The sequence below is a fragment of the Rhea americana genome, unplaced genomic scaffold (assembly GCF_003343005.1).
Source record: "Rhea americana isolate MKP2758 unplaced genomic scaffold, rheAme1 scaffold_209, whole genome shotgun sequence".
Classification (NCBI taxonomy): domain Eukaryota; kingdom Metazoa; phylum Chordata; class Aves; order Rheiformes; family Rheidae; genus Rhea; species Rhea americana.
Genome location: NW_028186249.1, coordinates 1541566 through 1566323, shown reverse-complemented (window position 1 = coordinate 1566323; position 24758 = coordinate 1541566). Strand labels below are relative to the sequence as shown.

The 24758-nt window shown below is 40.5% G+C and overlaps 1 protein-coding gene across 1 annotated transcript in view; it reads left to right on the top strand.

The window, feature by feature from the left end:
* TRPM8 (transient receptor potential cation channel subfamily M member 8) overlaps positions 1–24758 on the top strand; it is a 52948-nt gene that overhangs the window by 3358 nt on the left and 24832 nt on the right. The window contains exons 2-14 of the mRNA XM_085304411.1: positions 591–664; positions 2687–2843; positions 7252–7429; positions 8187–8359; positions 9294–9468; positions 10629–10696; positions 13649–13846; positions 16158–16260; positions 17568–17686; positions 18771–19061; positions 20220–20315; positions 21279–21408; positions 24323–24468. Of these exons, the coding sequence (XP_085160537.1) occupies positions 591–664; positions 2687–2843; positions 7252–7429; positions 8187–8359; positions 9294–9468; positions 10629–10696; positions 13649–13846; positions 16158–16260; positions 17568–17686; positions 18771–19061; positions 20220–20315; positions 21279–21408; positions 24323–24468 (1908 nt within the window). The remainder of the gene's footprint in view (positions 1–590; positions 665–2686; positions 2844–7251; positions 7430–8186; positions 8360–9293; positions 9469–10628; positions 10697–13648; positions 13847–16157; positions 16261–17567; positions 17687–18770; positions 19062–20219; positions 20316–21278; positions 21409–24322; positions 24469–24758) is intronic.

Here is a 24758-nt window from a genome sequence, read left to right as displayed (position 1 = left end):
AAATAGCTTCTGCCTAAGAGGATATTTATTCCCTTCTTCCAGGGAAGAAATGGTGTTTGCAATACTGTTCTAAGCACTRCCTAGACCAGGTTTAACAACTATTTTGAGAAGAATTGCCAGTTTTAATTGCTGCATGTTGTTTGGAAACATGATAACACATGCAACTGGCAATGCTCTATAGTTTAAGCCTGCTGTATCGTGCCACTGAACGCAAGTAGGGTGTTTTCTGTGCAGCTCTTCTGGATTATATCTGCGGAAATCCAAATAGGCTCTCCATAGATTCTTAGGGAATCAAGCAATAGTAATTTGTTTTGCTGTTCAAGACTTTGGGGGTGAGGAAACCCAACCAAAAAACTGATATCACATGTGGGTTTTTTTGAATTCCTATCTGTAATTTTTAGCAGTGTTTTGTGACCTGTAGACTCTAGCCAGTGCTTTCTAGCTGCCCTTCACCATCATCTTTGAGAAAAGAGACTTGAGGAATTGCACTAGTTGTACTTGGTGTTTAAGTTCTTTCTGCTGTTACTGAGACCTGTGCTGTATTATAAGTTACTAGAAGTAAGTGTCTTTTCCTTTTTTTTCCTTCCAAGGATTTAGTCAACTTCATTCAAGAAAACTTTAAGAAGAGAGAATGTGTTTTCTTTACAAAAGACACCAAGTCAATGTAAGCAAATACTATTCTTCTGCTTTGCAGGATTTGAGACTGGGAAATGAGAGTATTTCTACCTGTTAGGCCATTTCAGAGGGGAGGGAGGCATATTTCTCTCAGGCTTTTGGGTTAGGACTCTGAATCAGGAAGTGCAACCTCACCTCAGTCCTGATTGTACAACTGCTTTCATTGTTGTTGCTTGTTTGGATGTGGCTGAGATTTTCTACATCCATTGTTGAAGAGCTGGAGGTTTGATGGTGGGACAGGCACCACAGAGTGCTTCTCCAAGCTCCAGGCTCTGTCTGTAAGTAATGTAAAAACTGGAAATGTATCAATTTTCAAGATACTCTGCAAGTAACTTCATGCAAAATCAGAAGTCAAAATTAGAAAACTTTCATGTCAATTTTATGTGAGTGCCTTCCAGTAATTCTGCTAAAGAGAGGTTTTATATCAAATTTCCTGTTTGCATTATAGTTGTGGTGATATATAGATGCTTTTAGGGATGCATTACCAGCACTAGTATTGAGGTATTACAATTTTGTATATACCAGAAGTTTGTATAGTTTAAAATTTCTTTTGAAGCCCAAATACAGAAATTCCAYGCACAAGCCTTTATGAGAGAGAGATGCAGTCACTAGGTTCTGTTCAGACTGATCTTCCTTAAGATAAGACATTATCTTTGCTCCATATTCAGGCACAAGTGCTAATATGACATAGACTTAAGGACCAGAACATTACTGGGACTTTAATTTCTTTTTATCTAAGAATACAGTGATCAAATTACTGCAGCTCGGAAGTTCTAATAGGGAACAATCTATGTCCTCAGTATCCTCATTCTCCTCTGAAGCTGTGAGGAAAAAGGCCTCAGAGAGATAGAGGAAGGGGAATTTGTCTCGTTTCAAAGTTTTGCTTGGAGCCTTCTTCTGCTATTAAGAATGAGATTTCTGGAAAAGGGCCAATGGAGGACAGAGCTGGTTCTTATCTCTAAGTATGCAAGTTCGTACTTACTAYGTAAAACCTCCAATTTCCCTTCAGACAGCAATTAGATAGCAGCAGCTGCAGGACAGAATCTTCTCTATGAGCAAAAAACACAGGGASTGTTGCAAGTTGGTCACTTGAAGGTCCTTGATATTCTTAAAATCTGTATACCTAGATCATTTATGAAGCATTCTAATATGTGCCAAAGATTGATCTTTCATTGCTGTCTGCTGTGCCACATTTCTCTGCTACTTCTTTCATAACCTTAAGAGACTGTTCTCTGTCTGCTTTTACTTGTGTTTGGATCCTGCAGCATCTTATAAATGCTATCACAAAGGCTCTTCTGGCAAAAATCTGTTTGAAAGTGCAAAAGGAAAAGAAAACATATACACCGATCAAGTTAGCAGCTGATGAGGTCACTGCTCATGTTTTATGATGCAAAGTTCTAGACCTTTACTTCATTTCTGTGTTCGATTGTGGAGTTTCACACTAACATGCTAGTGATCTAACTTGAATTGTGATAATGAAAGAGCTCATATAGGAAAAGCTCATTCAGAAATGTCAGCTTGTCTCCTAGCACAAAATGTTGTCCATGATACACTCAACTGTTTCTCAGTGTGAGTTATCACAGAATCAGATGTTAGGAGAAGGAGTCCTATGGTTGTTTGCTGGTCTCAGCTGAGAGAGTTGGTTCCTCTTAGCTGTTGCTCTGTCACGTAGCAAATCAGTATCATGTAGAATGTATAATTACTACTGTAATTCCACCTGCTGCTTAGCTGGCTGTAATGTATTTGTGTAACCCTGCTCCCAGATTTCTGCTTGCTGTGACTGCTATCATAGGTATACTATTCCATAAGCTCCAGATTTTGTTCCAGAATAAAACTTCTTGGAAATGTATTGTTTGACAGAAAGACACTGCACTTGTTTTGAAGATGATACCAGTTATGAATATTTCTGTCTCTTGTTAATAAGATATCTGTTACTGACAGAAACAAGAACTTACTTTATGTGGTGAAGAGGTTCACTGTTGGATTTTGTGTCCATTCACTCTTCTTCCAGGGACAACTTATGTAAATGTGGATACCCTGAAAATCAACATATAGAGGGCACTCAAATTAATAACAGTGAGAAATGGAATTACAAGAAGCACACCAAGGAATTTCCTACTGATGCCTTTGGGGACATTCAGTTTGAAAACTTAGAGAAAAGAGGAAAGGTAGGTGGTTGTGTTGAGGATATGTGTAAGGCCCCTATCAGGTATACTATACTCAGARTCCTGAATCCAATTCCAGTTGAAGCTTCTGGAAAACCAGGGTGAGACTAACGAAGATTTTGTTCTAATGGGAATGGAAGGAGTTTGGCTACAAGGAAGCCAAACTCAAGCCCTGATATTAGGTAGGGAAGAGTAGTTTCTTTTGTTATTTACTTCATAGACTGATGATGGGATTGAAAAGAGGTTATCTGTTTCTGGATGTGGTAAAAGAATGGGTGAAAGAGGGTGATGCTCGATTTCTTAGATTTTTTTTTTTTGGGGGGGGGGGCATAGCTAGTTTTATTGCAATTGCCCTATAATGCAATTTTGAATGTTTGAGGTTAGGAGGGAATAATTTAAACTAAACTTGTGACTTCTCTCATTGAGACTGTGCTCCCCAAGTATATCAGTGTACCTTGCAGTAGCCATTTCGTGCTCCTCTTTTATACTGAAATCTGGTATCATTGGGGAATGACACTTTTTTAGCTGTCTTTATTGGTGCCTGCCCTTGAACCCAGCATAATAAACCTAAATGAWCAGACTTCTGATAAAGAGGCTTTGTTCTTGACTTTGATTTCAACATCAAGTCAAGATTGTTCCTTGGAATGTTGTTTCTTTCCTTTCCAATGTGGACTAACTTGTGCTTGGGAAAGAAAATGGTGCTAGGGTGCACACCAGTGCAACTCTGCAAGCTGGTGCATGTTACATGCCCTTTCCTTCTGAAAGTGCAGTAGAATACGTAAGGTGATAGATAACCACAGGGATTTCACATCTGTAGGGATATAAAACCTGTCTTCTGAGAATCTATGCTCTTAATTACATGCACCTGCTTGATATTCCAGAAGATCCTCACTCTCATGCTTCATAGTGGCTGTAACCTTGTATGTGGGATGTCATTCAGTGCCCTTCTCAGAGCGGYCTTCTAGACCACCGACCTATCATACATTCCTCCCTTCCTCACTGTTGTATGTGCAGATCATCACTATCTGCAGATGTACAGTGTTCCTTTTCATACATTCATATCTATGTCTTTGTCTGGGCACTTTGAAGGATGAAGGGGGTGTTAGAATGGGACTTATGTGCCCCCCAGATTCAGACTYGTACAAAATGGGGATAACTTCAAGCCCATGTTAATCTGAGAATTGCAGATGATTAGCAGTAGATGACAGGAAGTTTTATACCCAGCACCGTACTACTTAGCACAGATGAATGATGAGTGCTGTAGCATAAATGTTATATTATGTTAGAAATGGCTTATTTATGCTCTCTTATTTCTGCAATGTTGCTCAGTATCTTTAACATCCAAGAACACTTTAGTTGCTGCTTTTCATGTTTTGGTAGCCTTCAACCTGAAATAGGCTTCTCCTGATATCCTTTTGACTTCAGTTACCAAAAGAACACTTGGCATCATCTGTTTTGAGGATTGGATTACTGTCAGGTGGTGCTTGTGTGAATTTTTTTAATGCAAATTTTGGATGAATTGTGAAAAGTGCACCACTTGGGTATACCAGGAGATGGCATCATTGTATCTCAAAGAAATAAATTCAGAGTTTAGAAAGCACCTGAACAGTGGGTTTCACCTAACTTCAGTAAAGCCTCACCAAGGACATAGAGCTGGTAAGTTCCAGATTTGTACTTGCTGGTGCATTGAATGAGGCTGAGGTGCAACTGAAGTGTATTTTGCAGTTATGAACCRTGATGATGTATAAGAGAATGAGAGAAGTTGTACAGTCAAGTCTAGTATCTCTTATTTGCTTTATAACAGTAAAAGCAAACTATTCCATTGGAAACTTTAACTGTTGAGGGAGCAAAGGTGATCTTTCAGACACAAGGTAATTTGTCTGTGTCATCAGTGGGGTTTAAAGCCCTCTGCAGGGGAACTGCCTTCAAATTACAGAAGTAACAAGATTTGGTAGTAACAGCAGGAAGCTCTCAATCCTGAAAGACTATGTGATGACAGTTATGGGGAGATTTGGGTCCTGAGCTTGAAAGCTTTGTATGCTAAGCTACAGCACTTGCAATATTGTACAGGAGCCAGCTGATCCTGAGTGCTCTGGCCTGCAGTTACCTCCCTCTTCCATGCTTGCCTTCCCAGTACCATCAGACCATGCTGGGCATAGACATTGCAAAACAGTTTTTGCTGACAGGTAGTGAACTCCAAATCTAAAGCCCTCTCATCTGGGGAATAAAATACTTGCCTTGGGCTCAGTGGCCTGCAGCCAGGGTAGCACACAGCTTTGTGGCCCCCTTCCCCTCCCCCCTCCCCCCACTTTGCAGTACTGTGAGTTCTCTTGGCCTATATCTTATGCCAACATGCCAAGCGTTAACAGATGAGGACGGAAGTAGAAGATKCCCCTGACACTGTCCTGTTACTGGCATTCCTATGGCAATGCTTGTTGCTGTTGGGATGGCTCACCAGCTCTGCACAGCAGTTAATGTTTCTGGCAGGCTCCCCTCTCCCATGAGGGATGGTCACCTGCAAAATACCCAAGGCTTCATGAAGTTGATGCTGCTTAGACTAGAAGTTGTGTGAGTCCATTAGTTCTGTGTAGCTGCCTGACTCTTCTAGCCTTCCTCTGTGATATTAGTTGTGCTGTTTTGGGCCAAGTGCAATAGCTGCTCCTAGGAACCTTTCCTGGAATAGATGAGAATTTTCTTTAGTCCAAGTTAAATGCCTCTCAGGATATAGGCATTTGTTCCTCAGATYGATCGCTTGGTTTTGCTCCCCTGTGAACACTGGGCAATGTATACGAAATGCACCTGTGATTCAGGTCCACATTACAGCTTTTCATCCCTGGTGTGGGTTATATAGCTGTGAGTCTCTTCCAAAAGGCTGTCACACTAAACTACTAATAGTGATGAAAATGGGATAGGGATTTTGAATAATATAGCAAAAAAAAGCTAGAGCGCCTTTTACATAAATGGAGAGAGAATAGATCCACATGAGGCCCCTCCCCCCCCCCTTTTTTTAATATACTGTGCTTTGTGGCACCTCATGCAATGTTCAAGCTTCACTACAAATTTGAACAAGTTATTGTAATATATTATGCTTAAAATGCTGTTATATGGTATAAGGGTATATGTTATGTTAGGGACATCATCCACAATAAAATCTAGGCTTTGTGTTTATTAATAGTCTAATCAAAATACAACTGTAACTATTATTACTTCACTTAAAACAATATCAGCACTAATAAACAATCCAAGCTAAGACAGAAAAGCTTTTTTAATAATAAAGTTAAAATTGTTATACTCCAAACTTCCCAGCAGTTTGCCCTTTCCTTTGGTGTTATGAGCACTATTTTAGTGTTCATCTGGATCATAAAGTCAACATTTTTGCCTTCTGTAGTGGAAGGAGGGTTGAGAGGCTTTATGATGGCTCCTAAGGTCTTTGAAAGAAGGCTGTCGATACTGGCTGTGGGGATCATGGAGATCCCATCCTCCTTATCCTGGGTTGTTTTTATAGATTATCACAGCAGTCTGTTAYGCTCTTTCTTTACATTGGTTCCCAATTAATAGTTTTCTGCTTTATTTGTTATTTCTAAAACTAGTTTTATGTGGCTTACAAGTTTGTACTGGAAGTGTATTCTTTATTGACTGTTGCCATTTGTTTTTACAGACTGGTCCCTCTTTCATCTGGTATCTGCATTCTTCCATGCCATGTTTTATTCTAGTCTTAAACTGTTCAATCACCACAGAATAATTGCTTGTTATCACTAAAAATAAAAGCTAAAAGCAAATGTAAATGATAGTTACCGTACTGCTAGACAATTGCTATTACAGCTAAAATCAGCTCTGGCCAAGACAAACCCAAACAAATCCTGAGAACTCAGTACACAGCCTGTAGACTTTTACTGGTAATGGCAAAAATCGTATTTCCTGGGTTATACAGGTTAGCTTCTGCCAAGTTCAACATGTACATGGCAGAACATGGTAGTGCAGTCTCAGCATTGCAACTCAAATACTTACTGACCAGGGATCAGGAGAGGCAAGCTGCAGTTTTGGGGCTGAACCTGGAAACTCTGGCATTGGGAGACTGTAACGCTGGCAGTTATGGTCTTTGTTACRCTGCTAGTCTGACTCTACCACTTAGTTCTGCTCACAGTAAGATTGTGCCTTGTCTCAAGACCTGAGCACTGACCTCTCAAGTGAGAAGAGAGCTTTGTAAGCCCTAGTAATGGGTGCCTTCTAGTAGGGGCAGGATAAAGATGCTTTAGAGGAAGAGACGCATACTGTGGTTCTTCATGCTTTCGCCTTTGTGTAGCAGCTATTAGGACGATAGTCTGTACATTACAGAAGCAAATGTAATTCCTGATTTGTTCCCAGCTGTCACTATCTCTTATATTTATTTTCTTGTTTTCTCTCAAACAAGTACATCCGTCTGTCATGTGACACAGACTCTGAAACACTCTATGATCTCATGACTCAGCACTGGCACCTCAAAACCCCCAACCTAGTCATTTCTGTCACTGGGGGAGCAAAGAATTTTGCACTCAAGCCCCGGATGCGCAAGATATTCAGCAGGCTGATCTACATTGCCCAGTCCAAAGGTAAAGACCTGCAAATGCATCTGTGTTATTTTATAAAACAGATAGCTGAAGAATGTTCATCAACACATAAGTTGGGGCAGTTGACACCTGGACCCTGTCTATTGACTTGGTTGCCTAAATGACTGTGGGTTTGATCTTACCACCTGGCAGGTGAAGTGCCTTGATGGAAGTCTGTTTTGATGTTTATTTGGAAGATACCTTCTGCTTCTCCAAGCCGCTGAATAAAAGAGTACCCATGAACTTAATTATAGTCACTGGAGTATAGGATAGGGTAACAGGATTCCCTGGACCTCATGATGTCCCATGCTAAACTTGCAGATGAACTTTGGCCTGGTGCCACTGCCTTTCTGCGTAATGGAGGGAGAGAAGGGCATGATCTGTTGAGTATCACTCTGACTTGCATTTTGTGTAAGAGATGAACAGCTRGTTTTAGCAGCTTTGGCTGCATAAAGCCTGCTGAGGAAGAAGCTCAAAGCATCAGCAGGGAAGCAGAGCATTCAGTTTGTTTCTACCTGTCTGGTGCACTTCAGGTAAACATGATCTGCAGTTTGGAAGTAACAGGGTTGAGAGCTAGTCCTCAGCAGCTAGTCCTCAGGAGCGCCCWTGGTAGTGTAAAGCAAGTTGTACAGCACATATTTTGTATTTAACTGAAGAGTAAATGCCTCTCCTGAGGCCTCAAGAGGGAATTGGCTTGTGGTACCTTGGATATTGTGGATATTTTACTGCATCCTCCCATGTTACTTCATGTTATCTCCAGGGGCCTGGATTTTCACAGGAGGCACGCATTATGGGCTGATGAAGTACATCGGGGAAGTGGTGAGAGACAACACCATCAGTCGGAGCTCAGAGGAAAATGTGGTGGCTATTGGCATAGCAGCCTGGGGCATGATTTCCAACCGAGAAAGTCTGATTCGCAGTAGTGATAATAACGTAAGAAATATATACAGTTCTCTGATGGGGAAACCAAGAGAAGGTTCCTCTTTAAATTGTAACAATCATGTTCCTGACTGACTGCTACTGTTAGCATTAACAGTGTATGTGCTTGGCTGGTGCTATTGGCACRTGATGACTGATGTGAATGGTCAGTGGAGATCTCTGCTTGTGCCTTCTGGTAAAGCAGAGCTAGACAGAATTTTTTCCAGTGCAGTATTTCTGTAGAAGCATGTGTATTTAATCTGGGCTGCTACGTCCTAAACAATTCAACTTGAGGCCAGCTTTTCCTCAAAGTATGTAGCAGTGAAATGAAACAGCAGGTGTCTTTCTCAGAACTGGAGGGACCTAGAGTGTTCTTATGATCAAGATCACTACACATATCAGGCCTAGCAGGCCCACTAGCTTGTGAGTCTGCGTGGAAGTTAGCTGCTCTAATTTCATGTCTGGCAGAGAGTTAGGGAATCACCTCTTCCAAGGTTATTCTAGCCATTGTGAAATCCTTGCAAAGTAGCCCTCAGTGGGGTTTCCTATCAGCTAAGAAGTATTAGATTTGCTACTACTGTTAAGGATCGTGCTTATCCAATAATATTAGTGCCATCTGTCAGATACACTGGCACAATCACCCATATGTTTAGTCTACTAGATGTTACAGAACTTATCTGAAAAAAAAATACCCATCCTATTAGTCAAAAAAAAAAAAAAAAAAAAACAAAAAGTTGAATTTACTGAGGAGCATTGAAAGTAAGTTTGCCACAAATATAATGCTTGTCATGGCTGAAGGAATTATGCTGGGACTGCCAGTGAGCAGTGTCTTGAGGCAGGAAATGCATAAAGTCCTAAATAATGGGGAATAATTGGCAGCCAGGAATTCAGCTGTTATTGGCTTGTCCTGCCTATGGATCTCTGTTAAACACTCTGCTTTTGATTCTAGGGGTACTACTTGGCCCACTATATAATGGATGATCTCAAGAAAGACCCTCTCTATTGCCTAGATAATAATCATACCCATCTCTTACTGGTTGATAACGGCACCCATGGGCACCCAGCAACAGAGGCRAAAGTGCGAACTCAGTTAGAAAAGTACATTTCAGAGCGAGTTATCCCAGGTAAGTGTGGATGTCAGACTGCTTACTTCCTTCTCCCTAATGCTTGCAAGATTTGGGGCTGACTTTTCAGAGTTTCTCGAGAAATGAAAGAATAATGTCATAGCCTCTGGATGCTGAGCTGGAAGGGACGTTATCTGCGTCACTTCTTGAGCACCTTCAGAAAGTACCAGACTTCTTGATAGCAATACCTCTCCCCTCATCTTCCTTTTGTGTATGTGGCAGTAGCCTGCCACAGTCCTTTCTGGGACACAGCGAATTAACTGTTTGAGCATTGCAGTCCTTTCCTCTTCTTGCCTGGCTGTCTGTTGGAAGCTGATCCTTGTCTTCTGCGTATTCCTCACCTGGCACTGAATTGCAAATAGCTCAAGCACAACTGTGAAGGAGCTGAAGTTAAACTTTTCTCAGATATTCATTTGCAAGTGCAATTGATACATCTGCGGCCTGATCCTAAATAATCTCTCTTTGCCCCTCCTTTGCTGGGAAGGAAAAGTCAAAGGCCTTGAATGAAAGTTCTTAAGTTCTTTTTGACTGCCTGCTTCAGCTGAAACATACTTATTGTTAGCCATGATGAAATACTCAGACTCATGAAATTTGGTGTCTCCTAAAAACACCAGCTTCTAAAGTCATGGGATTCCTAGCTTTTATTTACAATTGAAAATATAAAGAATCAGAGATTCTGAATCTTCCGCTTGCAATAAGAACTTTGCACCCAAATTCAAAGTGGTCAAACCAGTAGGTAAACAGAATAAAATTGCATGTTTGGGGAACTTCGGTGCTTGTAACAGTTATGACTGTTAGGAGGAAAAAACGTGTCGAGAGAAGGGTGTCTGATGCCACTTTAGACAAAACATTAAGCAAAAAAGGAGTTTCCATTTAAAAATGGAAAAGCTGTTAATAAAATCATAGAATGGTAAGGTTGGAAGGGACCTCTAGAGATCATCTAGTCCAACCCTCAGCATAGCCCTGTACAGGCACTGAACCCACAACCTTGTCATTAGCAGCACCACGCTCTAACCAACTGAGATAGGTTTGACAATCAACAGTAAACTAGCATCAGAGTGTCTGCTTGGAAAATATTTAATTGTACTAAGGAAAATGAGTTGTTCAAATGCATTGATTGGTTGAATCTTTTACCCTTTTGGTTTTGGCATGTTCCACAGAATCTAATTATGGTGGGAAGATTCCAATTGTATGTTTTGCCCAAGGTGGAGGAAAAGAAACTTTGAAAGTAAGTTTATTTCTTCATTTATTTCCAGAAGAGTAGGGACATTGTGGAATAATTTATCTTAAATGTTAAAACAAGCAACATGATAAAATGGACAGTCCTGCTATTCACTGAAGCTTGCCTGGTCCTTGCTATAGATAGTTATTGTTTGCARTTGTGTTTAAACTTACCAGGTTTATTTCAGTTCAAATTTTCTGTGCAAAATTTCTGCCTCAGGCTGACACTTCTGGAAAACTTTTGTCTGGGACAGTTAATTTCTTTCATAACAAATCTAGCATAAAAATGGTTGTTTCTGGGTTTTATATAAGCAGTAGTCAGAGTCTTTGTCAGCCATGTAGCTCTTAATGCTTTTGTGYAAGTTTTGGCTTGGAAAAACTGACTTGAACATGCTCAGAGATGAGTGTTTCCTTATAGTATTCTGGGAAAATAAGCTAATCCTGGAAATATTCTGGTTTAGAGCTCACTTGAACCTATTATTGCTAGCTCTGAGAGCTGTGGACTGCACTAGCTAAACAAGGCAAGAAAGCTCTGCTTGTGCCAAGCCTTCTGAGCCTAGAAGGGAAGGAAGCAGGCATCAAATCTGAGTAGATGACAGTCAAGAAGAATGTGAACAGAATGAAGGAGGCAGATATCAAAGTTTCTTGAAGCAGGATGTCTAAGTGATGCTGGAAGGGAAAAAGGGACAACTTCTAGGTCTGGACTAGGGTTAAATAACAGCATTGTTACTTCCTTCTCCATYCTGGCAAGAGTGAAAAAGAGTGGCCTGAGCAAGGAAGGTGGGACTGGTGGAGCAAAGGGGGCCTGGGGCGAGGGGATTTGAAGTGAGGAGATCTGAAATCTGGTTCTCTTGGGAGGGAACAGCAACACTGAGTGAGGAGGAGACAGATCTGACCAGTAGTGAGAAGAGAAACTGATGTAGTCTGGACTGAAGGAATTTGAGGAGGCACTGGGAAAAGAGCCTGGCTTTTGCAAGAGGATACAATGAAGAGTGTGTCAGCATTTATGAGTTATTAAAAATCTTTCTGCTTCGATTTCACTAATTACCTCTTTTTAAGAGGTGATCTTGGTACTATTCGTTCTGACCAGAATTATGCTTTTAATATTGATGCTAATGTAACTGGTTTGCCTGTCAAGATGACAAACAATGTGAATTGTAAGCACAGTCCCTGTTATTGCTTCATTGCTAACACTAATCAATTAGTCTAAACCACTCTGTAAAGTATCGCATCGTGACCTCAGGCTCTCTGTGGGCTTTCCAGGTTTTCCAGTTCCATTCATATGCTCAGTTTTAGCTTTACCCACAGGTAGATCATGGATGAATACAGATCCTGAGTTAAATATGCTAATCAGAGGTTAACGGAAAGCAGCCATTCRGTGTTTAGTGATGCTTTGCTACAAGTGATGTGTTAAATATATCAGCTTCCTTTTGGTTCCAATTGAACCAAATTTCCAATTTCCAAATTGGAAAGCATCGCTGAAGGATGTTGTTTCTATATGCCATGCAGCGTAGCTAGTCAGGCAGCCTTATGAATTGCATGTGTATTATGGAGAGTCCTCAAAGCCACTATTAGCAAGTGATACATRACACAGATTTATTAGTTATATAATCAGAATGAATAAAACCTGTATCAAATCAAACACACAAATTCCTGTCAATAAGTTACTCTGAAAAATAACCAGATGATAGTTTGAATAAGGCTTCATGCCAGCTTGGTTACTTATCAACGCTACTGGTACACACAGATATCAGTCTAGCTTCCTGATTGCTTATAGGTGAAGCYATCCTCTCAAGAACTGGACTGAATCTCTGATCAGTCCAAAGTAATGCAGTAAATGCCACACTGCAGATATTTTTCCGTGTCATGCCTTAGTCCTAGCAGTGTCAGCCAGGAAAGACTCCCTCATTCTAGGCTTTTGTGACTTTTGTTTGACAATAGGAATCGACTTTAGCGGAGAAGTGAAATTGTTTCAGATTTTTGTTTTAAAACCCCTGCAATGTACGATATGCACTGTAGCTGGTCCCTCTTATGAAAACCACTTTAATCCAGTTGTCAAGAAAAAATATATTTCTTGTTTCATGTATCTGTTCTCTAACTGAAAAGTGTAATATGCGTTTGTAATTTGACAGCTCCAAGTTCTTTTTCMTGAAAGTGCCTCTAAGTGTTTCTAGACAGCTGATAGATGTTCTGTCTTCCCTGTGGTTGATTATCACTTGCATTCATTCCTTTGGTCCAATTTGCTGGCAGGCAGCTTATATTTCGGTGACTGTGTTCTTAATAGTGATGAGGCAAAGGAAATAAATGTCTCCTCTTGTGGTCTTTGCAGCATGAGTTAATGTTTCTTCTGTCATTATTTCAGCACTTTTTTTCTTTCTTTCTTTTCTGATGGTTATGTAAGCAGTGTATGATGTTATATGAGAAACCATCTGAGAAGCCACTTGGAGATTTTCAACAATATTAGAGTCCAATTTTCTCATGATGTTAAGGAAATTATCTGTATTTAAGAGTCTGCTGCTTGTACCTCCAACAAATAAAGCAGGAGCCTTGTATTCAGCTGTGGTGTTTCTTAAGCATTGCTGTGCCATAAAAGTGGCTGTAGGTAGGAATTGTTGCAATGTGTCCTGAATGCCTCTTCTGCTTGGCAGTTCTTCTGCCTTTCATGTTCTTCTGATCAGCTCTAACACTTGGCAGATAATGATTTCTGTCCCTCAGCATCTTTGAGCCTCTTTACAGTCCTGTGTCACTTGATGGATGGAGTTATATGTTTATACTTGGTAAGGTATCAGTTGGTATTAATGAAACTGCTGTTCTGGGCCATGGTATTAATGAAATTACTGTTATGGACCATGGATTTCTGTTTTACTCAACCTCAGTCAAATCTGAAATTTCTGAACTAGTAGCCTCAAAAAATGTAGTCATTGTTCAAGTGATCATCTGTCCCTCTTTGTTTCCCTAGTCTATCAATGTGGCCATCAAGAGCAAAATTCCCTGTGTTGTAGTAGAAGGCTCTGGCCGGATTGCTGATGTCATAGCTAGCTTGATGGAGACAGAAGGTACTGTTACTTCTTCATGTGTCAAGGAGAGCTTGCTCAGGTTTCTGCCTCGCACCATTTCAAGACTCTCAGAAGAAGAAACTGAAAGTTGGATCAGATGGGTAAGTGTGTGCTACTGCAGAGAACTGAGAAGGCTGAAAGTTGGTGTGAGGTAGTGGGGGAAACAAGGGGTTCAAGAGCAACCTGTGATTTCAAATTCATGAGCATTATCATCTGCTAACACCCCCATTAGCAGAACTCCTYCTTGCAAGATACCCTTGAGGTATCTTGAGGTGTGGTTTGACAGGATTGAAGAAGGAAAATCCCGAACACTTTTGTTTTACAGGCATGAAAACAGAAGATGGKTGGTTGTGCCCTTTGGGAAGGGAAAAACATATGTCTGGTTTTTGGTTTTGGGTACAGGGAGCAAAAGCTAGATGTTTCATAACTGCCTGCTCCCTAGATTCTTCTGGAGCACTGGCTGCYGGCTGTGTCTCTTGGCTGATGTGCTGGCTAGTATTGCAGTTCATTTGTGTGCTTTGTGAAGATGATGAAACTGGATGCTTACTGATTCAGGCTTAGCACTGCTGTGTCTTGCGGGGTTGTCCAGAGACAAAGGGTCATCTCTTTTACCCCTCAGATTTTCTAATTGTAACAGTTCTACTTCAAGATCCTCTCATATCTGCCAGAAAATTTTGRCCTTTCTTCCATTATGTGTCCCTTAAGATCAGACAAGAGAGATTTGTTTTATAGACTAGCAGATGAGCCTTTAGGACTAGTGGCTTATTTGGTCACCATTTCACCATATTGCTACCATAGCACTATCCTCACAYTGTCTCCTGTGGGACATTGTTGCTAAATAAATCATGGCTTTATTAGTGCTGTGTACATGAACTGCAGTTGAAGGAAGAACATTGTACCTACACTAAGTCAATCCTAGCCACTGTATATACACCAGTGAACTTGTGTTAAGAAGGTTAGATTGACCAGAGGTAGAGCAGCACCCAGGATTTAGTCACTGTTTTGATCCCATGTGTACCTGTGTATTACAAGAGAATTTTTCAGAGAGTGGGGAAACTGGAGAGCTAAGGAGAGCGTTTGCTGTTTTGAGTTGCGTGGGCCACCCTCAGGAAACTATTCTGACTCTGATTACCTGACCTTCAGATAGACCTGTTTTCAGGTATATTTCTGCCCTCCCTAATAGGAGCAGAAAAGACTGAGCTCAAGAAAATTTTAATGATCTGTTACTCTCAGAAGTTTTGTTCTTAGCAGTACTTCAGCTCAGTGAACAATCTATTGACTTGAGCTAATTGACTTTCTCAATTAACTGCCCAATGCTTTATCTTGGGATTTGGCTCTATTTTCTTTCCTTGGTCAATTATCTCCTACCCACGGTCACTGTGGTGGGGAGTGATTGCACATTAGAACCTCTGCAGAAGTCCCTAATGGGGGATGGAAAATGTTATGTTGCTTCCTGTATGCCTAAGGTCCTGTCTCTTAGCTTTTCTTCCCCCTTCAACTATTTTTAATGAATGTACCATTGCAGATTGTTTTACTGGGCTCAGAAAGGGATTCAAGCCCCCAAACTTCATCATCTATTTCCTTTAATATGAACCAAGCAAATTTCTTGCTGTTGAATTTTAAGGGATTGTTTTTAATACGGCCTGAGCTAAAATCTTTCATCAGAGCTTGGTATGGGGAGTCCATGAGGCATCACGCAAGTGTCTCCTCTGCAATCTGCTCTAGCTGACCCTGCTTTGAGTAGAGAGTTTTGACTAGATGATTTCCAGAGGTCYCTTCCAACCTCAGTGATTCTGTGACTCTTACAACAAGTTTAGAGGAAACAGGACAGTAGACATGGTTGTATGCAGAGAGAGGCCTTCAGAAACTGAGTCTTAAGCTACCTTTAGAACTTGGAGGCTGTGGCATTCAAAAATGAAGAGGAAGAATTGCCCTCTGAGCAAACCATGAGCCTATGATTTCCAGAATGAGGTCAACACTGGGAAGTGTGGAGTTGCTGGAGGCAGCTTTTCCTGTTTGGTTTGGTCAGCTGACCACACTCTTCACTGCTTCTGCTGAGCTGCTTTGTAGTATACTTCATTCTTCACTTAAGAGTAGCTAAGATATTTTATCTTTGCAAGAATAAAAGTAAGAAATCTTCAGAGAGAAATCAYTTCTGTTTCTGATGAAGCATGAAGAGCCAGAAATAGTCCTCCAATAAACTGCTAGACATTTGTTGGAACTCACATTATCATTTAATTTCAAAATAAATTTCATGATTTACTTCTGTTTGAACTTAAGTTCTAACTGCATGTGGAAATGGACCTGATGAGAATCAGCYTTGCTACAATATGATGGGAAATTTCGTCTAAAGATACTGATGAACTGATAATTATCCTAGTTACTTTAAAATCTAACTCTTCCTTTTTGTAGATCAAAGAAGTCCTTGAGAACCCTCATTTGCTAACAGTTATCAAAATAGAAGAAGCTGGTGATGAAATTGTGAGCAATGCCATTTCTTTTGCTCTGTACAAAGGCAAGTAATTGTCTTTTTGTTCAGTTTTCTTTTAATTAGGTAGATAAAATAGATTAGCCTGGGTTTTTGAATAGTGGGGTTCAGCTTTAGACAAATGCATCCTAGCTTCTCAATCCACAAGGTGAGCTGTGTTGTGAACCTAGAACACATTAATACTTTTGCAGGAACTAGCAGCCTTTTCAGAAAGTGAGCAGCAAAGGGAACATATATGTAGGCTGTTAGCTGCTGCATATAGATGCAACAAGCTTAATCCTGACTGGCCTAGAAAACACTAGCTTTTTGTAGCTCTATAACACTTAGTTTGACTTGTGCTTTTTTCCTTTTCTCCTGCAAAATTCCYTGTTAAACTATTATTGATGATATGAAAGTATGTGCATGGGGAGAGAAATCAAAGGAAACAGTTTATATCCACTGTGGGAACCTTAACTTTATAGGTCTTTCCCAAAGCAGTGCTATCTCTCTAGAGGTAAGCTGCTGCCAAAGAGTGGAGCTCGGCTTCATCTGCAGTCAGATGGGCAGCCTACAGTCTGCACTCATGTGGGCAGCCTACAGCAGTGTTAAGGGATCTGTTAGAGTATAGGAGATGGAAGTTCAGTCTAAATAATTAGCAAGGCATTCAGTAATGCTTTGGGAATCCTATAAYGGTATATGTTATCTTTGAGAGTAGCCCTTAGCCAGTTAATTAACAGTGAATGTGCAGGGCTACTTCCTAACTTTTACAGACTCCAGTGACTTGCTGCAGCACATCACTTGAGAGCCTGGGCTCTCCACTGTTCCAGCAGAGCAGAGCTGATTCTCTACAAAGGTTGCAGGACTGATTTYGCTTTCCTATCTGTGCAGGAGGAAAGCTCCTGAACATTACCGTTCCCTGTGACATTTCCTTTGTCAGACCTCATTGAGGATCCTGTAGAATTTCATCTGTGTAGTGGATGTAGGACCCTGAGGAGTCTAGAGGAAAGACTATGCAGTTTTTGTTTGTAGGGTGTTCAGAGCAGCTTGATTATGCCAATTTAAGGGCAAATGGCYTGAGATCCCAAGAGCTTGATACCTGTGTTTCTTCCCATGGAGCAGCAGAGTCTGTTGGATGAAAGCAAAGGTGCCATGTGCACAAGTGGGCTTTAGAAGCATTTCTAAGCCTTCAACGTTCTCTAAAACCTGATTATGAGGGTGTGTGTGAGTGTGGAGAAAGAGACTGGATAGAGATTTTGTTGCATGGTTAGAAAGAAAGTGAAGAGCAGGGATGAATAAATATGCCAAGAAGCTCYTCTGTCTTTGATCTTTTACCTAGAGAATTCTTTCACCTGCAGCTTTCAGCACCAATGAACATGACAGAGATAACTGGAATGGACAGCTAAAGCTGCTGCTAGAGTGGAACCAGTTGGACCTGGCTAGTGATGAGATCTTCACCAATGACCGAAACTGGGAGGTACAGACCAYTTCTGTCAGAGCACAGCGTAAAGGGTCAGGGGAGAGGTCAGAAGAGAAATACATTGTAATAGCAGCCRCTACCTCAGCATGTCAGTCCCCATGAGGATAAATAACAACATCCTTTCCTCCTTGAACAGATTTAACCAATTGCAAGGATTACCTGCCCATACCAGAATCTAGGCCATCCAGCGAAGGCAGTTGCATGTGAGAAAGAACAATTCTGATGACTGTAGCAGCATAAAGGAAAATGTGGCAAGTAGCCACATGTGTCAGTACCTTAGTTAAGTGATCACTAGTCAATCTCATTTAATGCTGCTGAGTGCTATCTGAGCACAGCTCAAAACTGGAAAGGGCGTGGAGTGCCTACTGACCTGGATCAGTCCCTCCAGACTTCCCTTGGGCACTTTTCAGTGATGAGCCATAAGTGATTATGAATTCAGTCCTGCCTATTTAGTCCAGCATCTGTTTACTAGACAAATAGCAAATGTCTTATTCAAAGGGTGCCAATCCAGATCTTTTCAGTGATATAAAAATAGTCAAGAAAAAATACCCCCACAAACAATATTAAAGTAGCAAGCCTTGTTTATAAGTCTCATTAGCAATAGCAAGGGTAAAATTTATGGAATATGGGCAAAAGATAGTATTGTGAAAGTCAGTCTCTTCAGTACAGAAATTCTCAGCAAAATCTGGTAAATGAGCATAGAGAGGTGATCATACAGTGTGTGAAAATTTCTGCTGTACGTTCCCTCTATTCCAAAACTTTGAACCTSCTCAATGCATTGTAAGGAGCAGGTCTGTCGTCCTTGGAGACTGTGTGTATAGATTTGAAGAGCAGCGTCTGATGTTGCAGACAGTGTAGGCAAGGAAGAAAGCAGCTAACCTGTTGCTTCAGCCAACGTGTTTTTGTTTTTTTGTTTTTTGTTTTTCTTTTTGTTTTTTTTTGTTTTAAATTTGAGAAGCCTGAAGCTGTAGGGTTGAAGTAGGCTGAGACAGGGAAACCATTCTTTTGTACTCTGAGAGGGTGCTATCTGCTATTCACATCTCACATGCTCCCTAATATTCGTCTTTCCATTTCTTTCCAGTCAGCGGACCTTCAGGATGTCATGTTCACAGCTCTGGTAAAAGATAGGCCCAAATTTGTTCGTCTCTTCTTGGAAAATGGCTTGAACTTAAGGAAGTTCCTTACAACAGAGGTCCTTACAGAGCTGTACACAAACAACTTCAGCAGCCTGGTGTTTAAGAACCTGCAAATTGCAAAGAATTCCTATAATGATGCACTCCTCACATTTGTGTGGAAGATGGTTGAAGACTTCCGAAGAGGTCTCAAAAGAGATGATAAGAACAGCAAGGATGAGACGAGGATACAGTTCTCAGTAAGTGACAAAAAAGTTGATTTCACTGCAAGTCCCCTGGAAGGAAGAGACAAAAATTTTGTTTTGTTTCTGAGGTAGCAGGATTTGCTTTGACAATCTAAGTCTTGTTTTAAATTTAACATAGTGCGCTATTTTCCGAATGCCTGTTAGGACAGAGTTGTTTAATTACAAGAGAGGAATGGGTGAGTTTAGTTGGGTATTCAGTTAAAAGATTTATTTATTTGTTTGTTTATTTGGTCAGAGCTATCAAAAAGCATGCTCTAGTTATGTTTGCAGTTTACACAAATGTGAATTCAGAGTCCACTACAGAGGTGCCAGCTGGACATGAGGAATTTGGATTCTCATCTCTTGGTCCATATTTAAAACTTTTAAATGGCAGGACTAAGTAAACCTTGCTAGCTGCAAGAATGCCAAGCACCTTCTGGGCTTTATTTCATTTTCAGACAGAATCAGACTCCCTAATTGTTTCACCATGGTAGATCCAAGCATCAGATCCATATCTGAGTTACAAAGCTGGGGTTCCAGATATGAAAGTTCTGAGGTCAGCTGTGGACTTAGGGAGATGCAACACACATGAAATTCAGGGAAATTTGGTTTGAAACTGCTATTTCACTTTAAGAGTTTCCACTGAAGCTTGTGCTCCTTAAAATTTTCCTTTACTGCTCAGGAATCATTTCATGAGAGCTTTACTACCCCAGAATCAAATTGCTCGAATGGAAGGTGATGATATAAAACTTCCTCTCTGTTTTTAAGTTTTCGTGAAATTCTGGGTCTTGCTTAAACACAAAGGTCTATTGGCATAAAGTTAGGATTCCTGTTAGAGATTATTCATCCATGGTGTCTAAACAAAGTCAAGCTGTGAACCAGAGTGACTAAGCTATGTGGATAAAGCAGAATGTGACTTTGTCCTGAATTATCTGTGATGCCCACTTTAGGAATAACTGAGGGCTGAGTCTCTTACATAAAATAAGTTATGGTAGCCTTGTATTTTCCTAAGTTGGTGGGAGACAAGTACCAGATAGTCAAGAGAGAAGATTGGAAGATCAGTGGGCTGTCTGTAAATGCAATAAAATATGAAAAAGAGGGTGTCAGGCTAAGGATTTGTTCCAGCTAGAATCAGTTTATTGAGCTCTGAGGTGTTGTTACTTTTACTTTCAGGATGAATGTCCTATCACAAGGCATCCATTGCAAGCTCTGTTTATTTGGTCAATTCTTCAGAACAAGAAAGAATTGTCCAAAGTCATCTGGGAGCAAGTAAGTTTTTTTTTTTTGTTTGTTTGTTTGTTTGTTTTTGTCTCCTTTGCAAACAGCATAGCAGTGTTCCTTGTCTCTGGTTTATAGGCCTTTGAAGGCTGTGGATCCAATCTGCAAACACAAAGCCACAAAAGGTAACTTCTAGGTGGCTTTCTAAGTAGATTTAATATTACCATATTGTGTTTGGATGTGGATTTCATACTTGCCTTTTCCTACTGTCAAGTGTGAGTCAGCAGGCCAAGTTAGCATTTAATTACGTAGTTTTACATTTCTTATCTGTGTTCAATCTTGGATGCCTAGTTCCCTTCCATTCCCCAGTCCCGATGTGTTCTGATCCCAGATATTTGGTTTAAATTCATTTCTAATTCTGATTAGACAGTACATTTCATGATAACTGTATAAAATTATGTCAACGAAAGTCTTTCTATTCCAGTCTAGAGTGTTTCAGAAAGCTGAGGGTGATGCATAGGTCACAAATGTTAGGGTAATGCAAGCAAAGCTATTGGATGCTCCTGTTCATGTGGTTCTGTATGTCTGAAACGGAGTGCCTCCTCCCTGCATATGTGGATGTTTTGCACTAAAACAGTCTGGGCACCTCATGGTAGATCTAACTGGTTCCAGGCTGGTGCATAGTGAAAAATGTGGTGGAGCTCACAGGGGAGAAGATCTCATTTTGTGAATCTCCAGGCAGAAATGCAAAGCTGATACCTAACTATTAAATATGTGAACTTTTCAGATTGGTCACAAAGTTGTTATTAAAATAATACAGTGATGATTACTGTTTTTTTGAGACTGGATCTTCTTGTGCTGATCTTGACTGGAAACACACATAATGAACAGCAAAAGGGACATCTCTCTCTCTCCCCCTCCCTCTCTCCCCCCCCCCCCCCCCCCTCTCTTTTTTTTTTTTTATGTTACAAATTCCTTTGCAGAGGGCTTTGCATGACTTTACTCTTTCCACAGACCAGAGGTTGCACTTTGGCAGCCCTTGGGGCCAGTAAACTCCTGAAAAGCCTGGCCAAGGTGAAGAATGATATAAATGCTGCTGGTGAGTCTGAGGAACTTGCTAATGAGTATGAGACGAGAGCAGTAGGTAAGTGCCTTTTTCAAGTCCTTATGGAAGTTGAATAGAGGGGATGAGAGGTCAGGAATTTGTTTCATTTCTTGGGATGTTGTATCTTTTAATGATCTTCAGGTATGATATGTAGCAATGATGGCATAGCGATGTTTTTGTTCTGTGCCAATAAACAAACTGATAACCCTGCTGGTTTTGTTCAGCTGAATGCAAGGCAAGGCAATTCATTGAATTTGCCTGAAATGCTCCATAGAAATTCAGAGATTTCAAAAGGAAGTAGAAGGAAAGCTTTATTTATAAAAATGTAGATATCCAACATTAAATGCTTCCCTTTAATGCCAAAACTTGATTTACTACTTGGAAGTCCCTTCCATACCACCTGTTCCYGGTTGAGGCTGTTTGGCTCTGCCTGAAGAGTGTACCTACTAATGTGTTCGTTTTGTAGAGATTTTATCCTTTCTTGAGAAAAAAAAACACATAGTTCTAATGATAAGGCTAAGAAAGAGGAGTTCCTAGAAATGGAGAGGAGAGTACAGAATCAGGGAAGCTTTCTTAGCATATGAGTACTAGCCATAGTCAGGTTGGGAAGAGCCACCCTTCAGATTTGTATGAGTACCTTTAAGGGAGGGAGAAAAAAATTGAGATAAAAGTGGATTAGACTCCTAAATTCTGAACTACAAAATAATATCTACCTAATTCCAAGAAGACAAGCAGTTCAGTGTCATTTATTGAGAAAGCAGATCTTGCTTGACTATTTTTCTTCCTTTGTATGACCTCCAGTTTCTCCTATTGCAAGCACTGTCAGCAATTCAGAATCTTGAACCCAGCATCTCGAGGGGCTGGAGTGACCACCAGTTTCTTATTTAATGAAGTAATTGCTGTCAGAGGAGACAGATGTATTTTTTTTTTTTAAGGACTTCTATTTTTGGAACACTGCTAATGTTTCATCAGTACCTAATAAACCATCAGAAACATGCAAATGAAAACCAGCATGGTCAGTAGACACTAGAACAGGGATTTATTTTGTAGCCCCCACCTTTTAAGAAGTTCAAGCGCATCTGTGGTACAGCTCAATGCWGGACCTTTGTTCCTGAGCTAAGAGGGAAATACAATACAGTGCTGCCTCTGCCACTTTATTGCAGGTTATAGCCTTGTTCTCTTGCCTGATCTGTAAGTGGAAAACAGTGAATCCAGAAATGCATTTGCTTCCCAAATATTTTTTTGTCATCACCGTAGGTCAGACTAGGTGACTGTGAAGTTATAATAGTCCTGCAGGCTGAACAGGGAAACTTCATGGAAATGTTGGTTGAAAGCACCCGGGAGGCCAACCTTCTACTTGAAGTAGGACTATCACCAGGGCTAAATCTGTTCAGCCATGGCTTTATTTAGCTGAATCTTGAAAATCTCTAGGTGTGGATATTATTTTATTGCTGCTAAAAGCAGAGCATGTTTGCTCCTGTTCTGGAGCTAATGGAGTCTAAATCGACCTGTTGAACTTCTAGCCTTAGTTTTGTTTGTGTGTATGTCCAAATGATTACAAAGCTCTAACACTATCTGCTAAATAATGGAGCTGGTTGTGGGAGTTGGCTCTCTAAAGGGCTATGCTGAAAATCTGTTGCTTGTTACCAGAAAATATCTTATACTTCACAGGGTGAAAACTGTTTAAATATATATATATATATATATGTATATATATGTGTGTGTGTGTGTATTTTTTTTTTTTTTCCTTAAAGGTATGTGCATTCTTTAGGCCTAATTATTTAGCAAGACATTATGAAGTGAACAGGTACCACTGAATTCTGTGGGGAAATTCATCAAAACTTATCTGCATATTGTAGCGTACCTGGCAATGCTAGCTGAAGGTATTGCTGCACATGTACTTCCTTGCCGTTATGGTAGCACAGCTGTTTGTGAAGTACCTAAGGAAATAAGCTCTTTGAGAGGAGAATTTCTAGTGAAGGTGGATTTGTTTTCTAAAAACTGATCACTTTTCAGGGCAGCGGTATATTGCACTCTGCCATGGATATGCCAACAGAGCTACCTACCAGTGGGGAATGTGCAGAGATGGAGACAGAAATAACTTTCTTTATCAAGTATTGCAGCTGAAAGCCTGTGTAAAACTGTGGTCTGAGATTTTGCCTTAGCTTTGTATTGGTAACACTCAAAGCAATGCATCATAGGTCTAAAACTTGTTTCCTSTTTAAATAGCTGCCTTCTCTCCAGATATGCCCTGCAAGTCAGACTTGTTTCTTCACTCCACATGTATGACTAGTATAAAAATTCCAGAGATAGAATAAGAACATCATGGCTTTTCTGAAACAGACATGTTAGGAATGCATTTCCCAGCCTGAAAGCATCAGATTCTTGTTTTCTCATTTAATTCTGCTGGTAATATGGGACTATTGAGACTGACTGTAATCATCATATCAGTGACGAATGAAAATAAAATGAACCAAGCAGATGCATGGAGTCATATGAACTGCAGAATTTCATATTTTCCTCAGTTTTTAGTGCAGAACTGAACTCAGTGGTGTAGTTCTTTGTAAACTTACTGAGTACTACAGTTTTCCATACAGACATGAATTCTGTATGAAAACTTAGTATGTGCAGTTGGAGTGGTAAAGCAACATGCATGATGCTTTACAGTGCTGAAAGTGTGGAAAGAGCTTTTGCATGTATATGTATGTGTATTATAGTTTTTGAAGTCATGGAAGACAAATGCATCTGAGTTAGTGGAAAACTAAGTCTGAATTTGGAACTCATGTGTGAGTGATTGTGATAGAAAATGTAGTGGAAATATGCAGCAAGTACCAGATGAATGTTAGACTGGGGAATTCCTGCCTTTTGGGCTATGCAACTGTGGCTAAATGGGGACAAGGGCAGATTTGATAGAGTTACTTTCTCACCTTGTGGGGCTGCTTCTGTCCTCCAGAGCTGTTTACTGAATGCTACAGCAGTGATGAAGATCTAGCTGAGCAGCTGCTGACCTATTCCTGTGAAGCCTGGGGAGGGAGCAACTGCCTGAAATTAGCAGTGGAAGCTAAAGACCAGCAATTCATTGCACAGCCAGGAGTGCAGGTAATATTAGTGAAAAGAAGGCACACAGGTTTCTGTGACTTCTATGATCTAGGTCATTCTAAAGAAAATAAAGCAAATATTCTTGTGAAAATGCTACCTTCACATGAATAGTTTGTGAAAGGCCACGACTCAGACACTGTTCTCCCAGAGTGTGAGCACTGAGCTTTGCAAGAGGGTGAAGAAGCTGTGTCTTGCAGTATCTTTAAAGAATAAATGATTGCAGTGGTAGGAAATGTATACCAGAGAGCACTGATTGTGGCTGGCTGAGGACAAGGTACCTGGCTCCTCTT